We start from the raw sequence: 12,315 nt of genomic DNA on the forward strand, positions 1-12,315 counted from the left end.
TTGGGGAAACTCATGGAATGAATTCTTTCTGATGTCTTCCTCTTTCCTCCCCGCTTGGCTGCCAAATGACATACTTTCTTTTCATCAGCAGCACGGCAAGCAATGGAGGGAGGGTAGGAGAGAGGAGGCGGGATGGCGAGGGAAAGAAAGTGCTTCAGCATCAAACGCCCGGTCTTGGGTACTATCGGGAATAATTACTTTTCTGGATGCTTTTTTATTATGCATTTCTGCTTTCAGTGTTTGAGTGATACCCAACAGCAGCAATGTACGTAAACCAGTAGACTCCTCCCACCTCTGTTTCATTACATGTCATTTATTTTGTAATATGTACTTCCTGGCATTGAACCAATCATTCTTACTGCCAGATGATTAGCTTTTCTTACGAAAGCAGTAATTAAACATTTAAGTCGAGTGTTGTTTGCAGTCTCCATTTGACCTTCCATGTGTGACCTAGAAAAAAACTACTTATCTGCCCCTGTAATATGGACAAAAAAAAAAAAAACATTGGGAGAACAAAAACAAAAAATAGAATGATGATCTTTGCATAAAGTCAGATCAGTAAGCACATACCAACATCCATCCATCCATTTTCTGAGCTGCTTCTCCTCACTAGGGTCGCGGGCGTGCTGGAGCCTATCCCAGCTGTCATCAGGCAGGAGGCGGGGTACACCCTGAACTGGTTGCCAACCAATCGCAGGGCACATACAAACAAACAACCATTCGCACGCACAGTCACACCAACGGGGAATTTAGTCTTCAATGAATGCATGTTTTTGGGATGTGGGAGGAAACCAGAGTGCCCCGGAGAAAACCCACGCAGGCACGGGGAGAACATGCAAACTCCACACAGCCTCACAGTTCTGAGTACCCGGGTCCCGGGTACTCAGAACTGTGAGGCTGACGCTCTAACCAGTCGGTCACCGTGCCGCCACATACCAACATGATTAGCGTTATGTTGAACTGAACATGACAGCATATTTCTGCATGCAGAGTTGCACAGCTGTCTCTGTCCCTGGAGACAACACTGATATGATTGACTAAACCACATCAGCGCAGCCAAGTCAAAAGAAATCATACGTGTATGTGCTAGTACAGGTGTCTATTGGCAAGGAATCACCCAAGCGTGTTCAAACTGCAAATTAATATTCTCAGCCTCCATGCAGGAGATGTATTAAAACTATTTTAGACTGGCATCTTAGATACACTCTTTTGTTTTGAACGTCATGGGGAGTCAACTTTAAAAGAAACACTAGATTGTATAAAATATGACTGTGATGGTCACAACGAGGCGGACGACTCGTTAGCACATCTGCCTCACAGTTCTGAGGACCGGGGTTCAAATCCCGGCCCCGCGACCCGAGTGAGGATAAGCGGAACGGGAGATGAATGAATGAATGAATGGTCACAACGAAATACATCAACTCCTTTAGAAGTCATGTTGAAGTATAAAAGGTTCCTCAATTTGTGATCTCATCGTTTCTGCCCTCTGCTGGACATTTGAAATATCTACAGAACATGGAAGTGTGAGACAGTAATCTCCCCACGTTCACATATAAATTGTAAAGTACTTCGATTGATAGATGGATAGAAGAGCGGGCATGTCTCTTTAGGGTCTTCTCCAGGGATGCAGATGGAATTATAATAATAATAATAAATATGATATAAAATGTCATATATATATATATATATATATATAGAGAGAGAGAGAGAGAGAGAGAGAGAGAGAGAGATAGATATATACACACACACGAACACACAAACGGTAGATCACAGATTACATTTGAGACGATGTGAGTCCCAGATGCACATGTCTTGAAACAAAATCTCTTGGTAAAGCTATGCTAAAGCATTCAGAGTTCCTTTCACTGGAGGGACTAATATTTTGGACATTTCCACCTTTGTGGGAATAGTTTGGAGATGGCCCCTTCCTGTTCCAACATGACTGTGCATCAGTCCACAAATCAAGGTTCATAAAGACAGATGAGAGAATTTGATGTGGATAAATTTGACGGGACTGCAGAATCCTGACCTCAACCCTATAGAACACTTATATATATATATATATATATATATATATATATATATATATATATAAAAGAATTCTTATTTGAGTGCCATTCACTCACCGAAACTTCATGCCAATTGCAAAACATGTTTTATTTCCACATTAGTGTATGAAGAAGAAGAAGAATCACCTTTTATTGTCATGAACATGCATACACACGAAACATGTTCTCTGCATTTTACCCATCACAGTGAACACATACACGTTAGTGGAACACACTAGAGCAGGGGGAAGCTGAAGCGCCCGGGGAGCATTTCGGGGTATCAGTGTCTTGCTCAAGGACACCACAGCCGTGTCCAGGGGATGTTGGCAGATGGTCCAGTCAGGGTCTTGAACCTAGGTCCCCCACGGTGGCAGGCGATGATCTTAACCATTGGGCCACGGCTGCCCAAACTGTACTGAACTGTAGTATAAACCATGAATTCCCAACCAGGGTGCCGTGCATACTGATGTGCCATGAGAGATCATCAGGGTTGCCAGAGGAAATTATACAATTTCATTTCGTTTGAAAAAAAAAACCCAAAAAATTGCCTTTCACATGATGTGCAGAGCCCTTACTCTATTTGTAAAATACAATTTATAATCCACCTAAAATGAATTACCGTCATCTCGTTTCAAGTTATCTGTTATTGGGCAGCTTTGATACATAAACAGGTGGCACGGTGGCCGACTGGTTAGCACATCTACCCTACAGTTCTGAGGATAGGGTTCAAATCACGGCCCCGCCTGTGTGGAGTTTGCATGTTCTACCTGTGCCTGTGTGGGTTTTCTCCGGGTACTCCAGTTTCCTCCCACATCCTAAAAACATATTGTAGTTGATTGAAGACTCTAAATTGCACGTAAGTGCAAATGTTTATTTTTTTATATGCGCCCTGCAATTAGTTGGCGACCAGTTCAGGGTGTAACCTGCCTCTTGCCCAAAGATTCCTGGGATAGGCTCCAGTACGCCCGCGACCGTAGTGAGGATAAGCTGTACAGAAAAGGGATGGATGGATATATAACACAATAAATGACCAGCGAAGTTTAAAATAATGTCGATATTGACCTGGTATTTGGTCCACAGCATCACCCACTATGAGGATGTTAGCTAATGCAGAGTGGTGTAGTGAAACACAAGTGTAACAGTATTGATTATATTTAAATTGTAATCCAATTTAATATTCTGGATAAAGCATTAAGTGGACATTTGTAATAATTTAGCCACGCAGACGGTTCATTTGTGACACGTCAATGACGTGACATCATCTTTAGATAGCTGTCTCCATAAAATGACGTCATCAAGTAACGCTTGTCTTATTTCCCCCCAAACATTCCTACCTCCTCCTGCTTCGCTCTTCTGTGAATATCATCGCTCCTCAATGCAATTTCTGGTGGGAGCAGGTAACATTTAAGCAGAGGAGCTAGGACCTAAGAGGTTCCAAATATAGAAATGAGATGCAGCCTATGGAGCCTAGCAAGCTAATGCTAAAACTAATGATTCTACGTAAACATGCAGGCGTTCTGTCGAGCAATGCTCTAAAGCAGAGGTGTCCAACTCATTTTTGTCACGGGCCACATCGCAGTTATGACTTCCCTCGGAGGGCCGCTACGACTGTGGACCCACATAAATGAAAGATTACCTCATATGCTGTAATTACAGTATACACACCAGTTTTAAAATCAGAAGCCTGTAAAAACATGTTTTTCAACTATTACATTTATTTTCAAAGGGGGATTGGAAACAAAAAAATGCTTTCAAATATCTCAATGGTATTACACCAGAAAGCAATTAGCGATTTTGATTTTCTTTCGGTGGCCACATAAAATGATGTGGAGGGCCGGATCTGGCCCCTGGGACACCAGTTTGACACCTGTGCTCTAAAGCTTCGGTAAACATTGGTTTGTGCGTGTGGATAAGTGTCGACAATGGCGACCAAGTATGTTGACAATGAAAAGTACTGGAGGCGAAGCGTTGCTCGCCATTACGCAATCCTATTGGTCGATGTCAAGTTGCCTACATGGAAGATATCCCAAAAAAAATCAAACATGCTAGACTTTTCATTTTGGCGTCGTAGGGCGGGCCAAATCGTTGGTGGTGGCTTATGTCACACTACAAGAGGTTTTGTCGTTCCCGACAAAATATGTCGAGTTGATCTGGGAAACTGCCCGCGATAGCAAATCGTGCTAATATCGGGGCTAAAATCCTGTAGTTTGATCTAGGCATCAACTCACGTGTAGTGCCCTTGGGATTAGCACAGGTGTGCTTTCTTTCATTCTTTCTTTTTTCCTCGCTAACAAAACCTAACATCTTATTAGCAGTTTATGACAATCACATTGTCCACAAAAATATCATGTCCTGACTGGTTTTATAGTTCACTGCTTCACACTAATTGTTGATAGATCCATCCATCCATCCATTTTCTGAGCCGCTTCTCCTCACTAGGGTCGCGGGCGTGCTGGAGCCTATCCCAGCTGTCATCGGGCAGGAGGCGGGGTACACCCTGAACTGGTTGCCAGCCAATCGCAGTGTTGATAGATAGTTCGAAAAAAAACAGGCACAAAACTCATCAGGATATTCTTTGAAAATATAGCACTCTACTTGGTTTAAAGCATCACAGAATTCAACCAAATCATTTTCCATCTTAAAAATAAAACATTTTTAGTGGTCAAACTGTCTTTTCAGAGCCTTTTTCTCCCAAGGAACGTCAAAGAAACGTTGACTATTTATTAATTAAAATGACATCACTTTGTGTCAACTGTCTGTCAATAAATGGTAATTGGATTTAAAAGCAAGGTTCTATAATATGTAGGTATACGTAAAGAAGACATGGAATTGTATCTGGTGCTTTAGATGTAACTAAATTTTGCGTGATTTGTCCTTGCAACTCAATGACTGTGGGATACTTGTATTCACAGTAGAGTCCTCTATGAGCACATCCACTGCAGCGAGCCAAGATTAGCCTACAGCCAAGAATACAGGGAAGACAATTACCCCATTTTGCTGATATAAAATCCTCCGTAGTCTTATTTTTTCTTCGTGTGCTCTGGACAAAAAAAGAAAACAAAAAAAAACAAAAAACTGATGAATGATGCATTTAGTGCTTGGTGAACAAGGAAACAAAGTTCAGAGATCAGATCGCGTTCGTGTGGGAAACGAAATGTTAGAAATTGTCTTTTTTAAGGAGCGACTGAAAACAGTGCACTTTTTGCTGCGTTGTACAGTATAATCCCTACCAAAGCTGTAAAGACATCTACCTGATCAAACTTTGTGGTTAAACATTAAGCAATATGTTGTGTACTTGCGTCACGACGCCGTCAAGTAGTTCATCCAATCACTCCACCTTCCGGAATTGGGAAGAACGAACCAATATCGGAAATGCAGCACTCGGACTGCAAAATAATAATAAAAAAAAAAAAAAAAACGCAATTTAATTCAGGCTATTTTAAACAAAAGAAAAACGTGAAACATATCTTTAGTCACGTTTTTGTCACTATATTAATGTTTAATTTATGTCTTTAAAACTGCTTGAGGAAATGTGTGTTACGTATATTCGGAGTGTGTTGTGTGTGTGTGTGTGTGTGTGTGTGTGTGTGTGTATTTTCGCCGTATATTTTGAAATATTTGGGCGGAAGTACTCGACTTTGAGACAAGCGTGACACGACTCGACGTTTTCAGCAACAACGACGGAAGTGTTCTGCGGACTGCGGCCATTTCTTACGCCGTCGATCTTAATACAGTTAGTTTCAGTGTTTGTTAGACAAGGTATTTTATTTTTGTAAACAGGATACAATTCTGTGGTTTCTTGACTGGCTCACTCGCCAGTTGAATCTCTTAAGAATGGACCCAACAAGTCGATACCAAGTGGTAAGTACTGATAGTAAAATGGTATGTTTGGCCTACCTTACAACAGCCAACAAGAGGGCCCTGTCACCATTTTCAACCATGTAATTGGAATGAGTTATTGTTAGCGCGTTACGTTGTTTAAAAGGAAGGTTTCTCGAATTCCATTGCGGGAGTTTATGGCAACCTGTAAGACGAATACTTCCGCGTATGCTAAACTAGCAAACTGGTTCTGTAAAGCGAACATAATTTCATCCGCTTTATTAGCATTATGCTGTTAAGTGTTGGTGAAACTGCGTTCACCCAGTACGGGTTGGGCCGGCGTCTTCATTGGCCTGGACGGCGTCCCGAACAGAAGTAGCCCAAGCACGGTGATCTTGCGCCATGTCACATGAGATGGTCAGTCCGACATTCACTGCGGTCAAGCCAGCCTCCACACGTAAAGTACCAGTCAAGAACAGCCGCCCCTAATTTTGTCCATACTAGGCATTACGGTAATAGGTAGGCAACTCGCGGCGAAAGCCACCTTCAAAATAAAAGCTTCTCAATAATACGGACGTCAGTGCTCTTTTGTTGGGAACCTGGGGTGGTGTAGTGTCCCCCAGTACTGGACTGGTGTTGCGATATTTCATAGATTTTTTTTTTTAAATGAATTTTTGAAATCCGTGGTAATGACAGTGAAATATACCAATTACAGGGGACCTTTGTTTTGAAATGCCACATCAGATTTGGATGGGACCTCTTTTGTTGGAAACCTGGGGTGGTGTTGCGATATCTCACAGATGTTTTTTAATGAATTTTTGAAATCTGCGTTCGTGACACATGAGATGGTCAGTCCGACAGTCACTGCGGTCAAGGCAGCCTCCACACGTAAAGTACCAGTCAAGAAGAGCCGCCCCTAATTTTGTTCATACTAGGCATTACGGTAATAGGTAGGCAACTCGCGGTGAAAGCCACCTTCAAAATAAAAGCTTCTCAATAATACGGACGTCAGTGCTCTTTTGTTGGGAACCTGGGGTGGTGTAGTGTCCCCCAGTACTAGACTGGTTTTGCGATATTTCATCGATTTTTTATTTTTTTTTAATGAATTTTTGAAATCCGTGGTAATGACAGTAAAATATACCAATTTCAGGGGACTTTTATTTTGAAATGCCACATCAGATTTGGATGGGACCTCTTTTGTTGGAGACCTGCAGTGGTGTAGTGCCCCCCAGAACTGGACCGGTGTTGCAATATCTCATTAAAAAGATTTAACAGATTTTTTTCAGTCAGGGGTAATGACAGCAAAATGTGCAGTTTTCAGAGAGTTCTATTTTGAAATACAATATCAGATCTTCATCAAACCTCTTTTCGTGGAGTCCTTGATTGTCTGTCACACAAATTTGGACTTGTCTTGCGATACCAATGGGGTTATTTTAGGGTGGCTCAGTAGGTAGAACAGGTTTGAATTCCTGCTACGACTGTCCGCATGTCGAAGTGTCCTTGGGCAAGACACCGAACCGCAATTTGCTCCCAGTCGGCCTGGCAGCGCCTTGCATGGCAGCAGTCGCCCATTGGTTCATGAATGTGTGTGTGAATGTGTGGCTTTATAAAACGCTTGGGCACTGTGATGGTGTAGATAAAGTGCTATATAAGTGCAGTACCATTTATTTTTCATAAGATATCAAACAAACAAAATTTTCAAAAGATTCAAATTAACTTTGCTGGTTGCATTCTGTAACCGAAGAGCAATGACGTCTGTATTATTGGTAGGCTTTTATTTTGAAGGTGGCTTTTGCCGCTAGTTGGCGACTTATTATCGTAATGCCTAGTATGGACAAAATTAGGGGCGGCTGGTTTGACTGCTACTTTACGAGTGGAGGCTAGCTTGACCGCAGTCGACATTCCCTGTTCCAGCGGCTAAGGCAGACGACTGTGGGGCCAATGATGCCTTTTTGGTCATCCTTGCAGCTGCCAGGTTCAAGTGGTCGGTTGCATGCACCTGTCAGATACGTGAGGTCCAGCTGTTTGGGCTATTTCCCTGTAAGAGGAGGCGCCTGTGAGTTGGCAGCCTGTGACGATATCCTCGCTATTATTCTCCTTGTACCCCACTTTGTTGTTGTTGAATGTTAGTTGTGTGACTGCTTTCAGCGTATTTTGCCATGACATTCTTTGACGGAGACGCTGGACAGTATTTCCGCTTGTTGTGTGCGCCTTCACCGGCAGCCTGTTACAGCAGCTCAATTACTTTCTCCTTTGTCGTGCTGGGCAGTCATGAGGCCGTGGTATTTTACTGAGGTGAGAATACCGGCACTATTAGACTTTAGCCGCTTGTCTACGATGCTACAACAGCAAGGAGGTTTGCCCCAATGTGGAGCCGGCCGAAGTCTATTTATCGAAGAATGCATTCCAAAGAACATATGGTGAGAGATGTGGTGCTAAAATGAAGTAAAGCGAGAGAAATTAGAGAAGAATCAGAGAATAATTAAACCAATCGTTCAGTATTCGTGTTACTCTCCAAGGAACGATCGACTGTTAGAAAACTGCAGTTGTTTGTTTACATTTAAACTCATCTTGTAGCAAACGTGAGTGATGTCATGCACGCTGTGGTTGTGAGATTAAAATTTCAGCATCCCAACCATAGGCATCTAACCGGTATGATATATCATTAAGTAATCCCTCCCCCCCAATTTATTAAATTTTCTAATTATTTTTTTCCTTTTTACTATTAAAATGCATTTTATTCTCATTTGTGAGGGCTGGACTTCTATCATCTAACTGCATACGTTGGCATAAAGTGTATAAACTCTGGACAGAATTTGAGAAAACAAATTCAGCCTATGCTCATCGGTTAGCATCCGCGATAAGCATTCGCATGCTAGCATTTTAGGTTTAAAAAAAAATAAATAAATACCATTCGGCTCACTCATCCATCATGTTATATGTACATTACATATCTAATAGTGTCTTAAAAATCACTTACAGATTCTCCTCTTTTGTTTTTATATTGTGTGTCCAGGAGAGCAGGCGGAAAGTCAGTAAGGCTAGAAGTTTAAGGACAGGGTTCAAATTATTTTACCATGGTAGAGAAAAATGGAGTAGGTGTTATTTTAAATTAAGAGTTATCTAAGAATGTCTTGGCGATGAAGAGTATCAGATCGAATGATGAGGCTGAAACTCGAAATTGAGGGTGTTATGTACAGTGTCATTAGTGGCTATGCCCCACAGGTAGAATGTGACCTAGAGGTGAGAGAGAAATTCTGGAAGGATCTAGACAAAGTAGTTCTGAGCATCCCAGACAAAGAGAGAGTTGTGAGTCGCCAAGGTCCCTGCCTTTGTCCACCACTCAGATCGCACTGCACCCGACCCCTATGGCCTCTCCCACAGGTGGTGAGCCCACGGGAAGGGGGACCCACGTTACCCTTTCGGACTGTGCCCGGCCAGGCCCCATAGGTGCAGGCCCAGCCACCAGGCGCTCGCCTTTGAGCCCCATCTCCAGGCCTGGCTCCAGAGGGGGGCCCGTCACCCGCGTCTGGGCAAGGGAAACCGAGATTCATTTGTTTCGTTCTTCATAGGGGTTTTTGGAGCCATGCTTTGTCTGGTCCCTCACCTAGGAGCTGTTTGCCATGGGTGACCCTACCAGGGGCGTGAAGTCCCAGACAACTTCGCTCCTAGGATCAATGGGACACACAAATCCCTCCACCACGATAAGGTGACGGCTTCCAGGAGGGGGTACAGAAAATTATACAAGGAAATAGGTTAGCTAAGAAGAAGTGGGACACTGAGAGGACCAAGGAGAGGAGACAAGAATACATGGAGATGTGATGTAGGGCAAAGGCCAAACAAGAGGCATATGATGACATGTATGCCAGGTTGGACACTCAAGAAGGAGAGAAAGATCTGTCCAGGTTGGCCAGAGAGAGAAATGGGAAGGATGTGCAGCAGGTTAGGGTAATTAAAGGCTTCTTTATGCTCGTGCGGGCGCGCTGAGGTCACTGCGGCTATCTTGTGCGCAGTTTGCCTTTATACTCGAGTGCAACCCACGCGCACTGTTTTGAAAATGTCCTGCAGTTCTCCTCCAAGCCGGGAGTGTCGCTACGGCTGGTATCGGCTGGGACACCACAGGGTGGACTTTCCTCTGTATTTTATGGCCATTTCCGGTAGCTGTTTTTCCTTTCCGGAACAAGGAACAAAGCAACAACAATGCCGACCGTGGAACAGTGTCTGCTAGAACAAATGGACCTAGATGACCAAATGATGCGTTTAATTGTACTGCAAAATCAATCAAGAAGGTGGTGGTGTAGGTGGTATGTGGAACCAAGGGGAAAGCTGAGTACATCATGACAGCATGTGACTAAAACGGACCAATCACGAGAGATTATCGCATTCTGCACGGCGACAATTTGTGTCGGGACTCATACTGTAAACCCACAAGTTAAGTTCTTCATTCAAATAATTTAGAAAACGTTCCAACAAATGTATTTAGTTGTAATTTCATGTACAGTACTGCATGTTTTAAAAATCAAGCTCTGCTCGTTTGTTAACAAAGAGGCTTTAGGGATTGAGATGGAAGTGTGTTGACTGGTGCAAGTAGTCAACATGCATAGCTTTCCATTGTCTTTTAAAATTTCATACAAGAAATGACCTGTTTAGACAGCCACTGCTTATTGTAGTATGACAGGGGTACATATGACTGCATGTATGTAAATTTTTGCTGATAAGTTTACATACCCTGGCAGAACTTGTGAATTTTTATTTTATTTTTTTTAAATATGACTGATGACTGAACAACAACCATCATTCATTTCTTTATGGTTATGTTATGTTTAATGATAATGCTTTTCTGAAATGCTTGACCGTTTAATTTGAATCCATCCATCCATCCATTTCCTTTTACCGCTTATCCTCAATAGGGTCGCGAGCGTGCTGGAGCCTATCCCAGCTATCTTCGGGCAGGAGGCAGGGTACACCCTGTACCGGCCGCCAGCCAATCGCAGGGCACATTGAAACAAACAACCATTCGCACTCACATTCACACCTACGGGCAGTTTAGAGTCTACAATCTACCTACCACGCATGTTTTTGGGATGTGGGAGGAAACCGCAGTGCCCGGAGAAAACCCACCCAGGCACGGGGAGAACATGCAAACTCCACAGGCGGGGCCGGGATTTGAACCCCGGTCCCCAGAACTGTGAGGCGGAAGTGCTAACCAGTCGTCCACCGTTAATTTAAATCCTATTAAAATAAAATTAAATGTGTTTCGCCTTTTCCTTCATGTTTTCTTTAAAGAATTATACCCATCTTACAAATTCTGCCTGGGTAATCAAACATATGAGCACAACGGTGTGTTTTCTAATTTACTAAATAAAAGTAGGGCTGTGAATTTCAAAATAAGAGCAAGTAAATTTAAAAAAGCATTAAGTGTTAAAACCAAGTGCTTAACTTCAGAATAATTATTTAAAAAATAACAAACTAACAAAATACAGATACTTCATTTTGATCATAAGGATAGAAGCAAAATCATGCATTGTAAAAATGCATTATACATGGGTAGAAGGGTTTTCCAGAATTTTGAGGTCAACTTAGGTGGTGTGCGTATTATACATAGGTGCGCATTATACACGAAAAATTACGGTAGTTTCTGCCTTTGGATCCTCCCCATCTAAGATTGCACCAAGCTCAAGGACACCCTTGTGGATCGATTATCTTGTCTTCTCTTTCAGCTGCACAACGAGGATGACTCTGCTGAGGCTTCTGGCAGTGAGCAGCAACCCTGTGCCGCCACCCAGGCTGGAGCGTCGCATGACCAAAGTCAGACACAGAGCATTGTCCTTCCTGCCCCTCCACCAGCGGAGGCTGCAGGGGCAGATGCACCTCCGCCCCCTTACGCCTCCATTGACCTGGGTGCAACTGCAGCTGTGCCTGGTTTGTACCTAACAAATTGTTTTGTTGTTGAAATCACTTTAGAGTTAGTGCTGCTTTCCGTGATAGTGGCCTGTGTGGATCAATCTCTCCTCTACTTATTTACAACAGAGACCAGTTTCCAAAGTGACTTCCCAGTGCCACCACCCTATAGTGTGGCCACTTCGTTGCCCACATACGATGAAGCAGAAAAAGCAAAAGCCGCCTCCATGGCTGCTTCCACTGTGGAGGTTATCTCACGGGTGCGAGTCCCATTTTACTGCTTGATTTATTTCAACAAATGTTGCCATGCATATTTGTTGGTGTGTTTTCATCATAATTATCATGTATCACCATCAGGAGGATGAATTTCTTCCCAGAGATGATTTTAGTGATGCTGACCAACTGCGAGTTGGGAATGATGGAATCTTCATGCTGGCCTTTTTCAGTAAGTAAAAGACTGGAGCTGTGTGTTAACTAAAACATTCTAATACACAGTCTGACATTAAGCCTTTTTGAATGGTGGCCCTGTCAGAACTTGTACTGGCCC

General features: G+C 43.0%; 1 protein-coding gene and 1 long non-coding RNA gene across 2 annotated transcripts in view; one reads left to right on the plus strand and one right to left on the minus strand.

The window, feature by feature from the left end:
• Positions 1-5,038: 5,038 nt before the first annotated feature.
• LOC133489156 (uncharacterized) lies at positions 5,039-7,315 on the minus strand. Its single transcript, XR_009791832.1, has 3 exons — positions 6,189-7,315; positions 5,344-5,434; positions 5,039-5,088 (listed from the first exon to the last, which is right to left on the minus strand). It is a non-coding gene; the product is annotated as an uncharacterized LOC133489156 (long non-coding RNA).
• ndfip2 (Nedd4 family interacting protein 2) overlaps positions 5,682-12,315 on the plus strand; it is a 28,172-nt gene continuing 21,538 nt past the window's right edge. The window contains exons 1-4 of the mRNA XM_061797938.1: positions 5,682-5,909; positions 11,588-11,789; positions 11,898-12,028; positions 12,126-12,213. Coding sequence (XP_061653922.1) covers positions 5,883-5,909; positions 11,588-11,789; positions 11,898-12,028; positions 12,126-12,213 — 448 coding nt within the window. The 5' untranslated portion in view covers positions 5,682-5,882. The remainder of the gene's footprint in view (positions 5,910-11,587; positions 11,790-11,897; positions 12,029-12,125; positions 12,214-12,315) is intronic.

The sequence above is a fragment of the Phyllopteryx taeniolatus genome, chromosome 1, assembly GCF_024500385.1.
Source record: "Phyllopteryx taeniolatus isolate TA_2022b chromosome 1, UOR_Ptae_1.2, whole genome shotgun sequence".
NCBI lineage: Eukaryota > Metazoa > Chordata > Actinopteri > Syngnathiformes > Syngnathidae > Phyllopteryx > Phyllopteryx taeniolatus.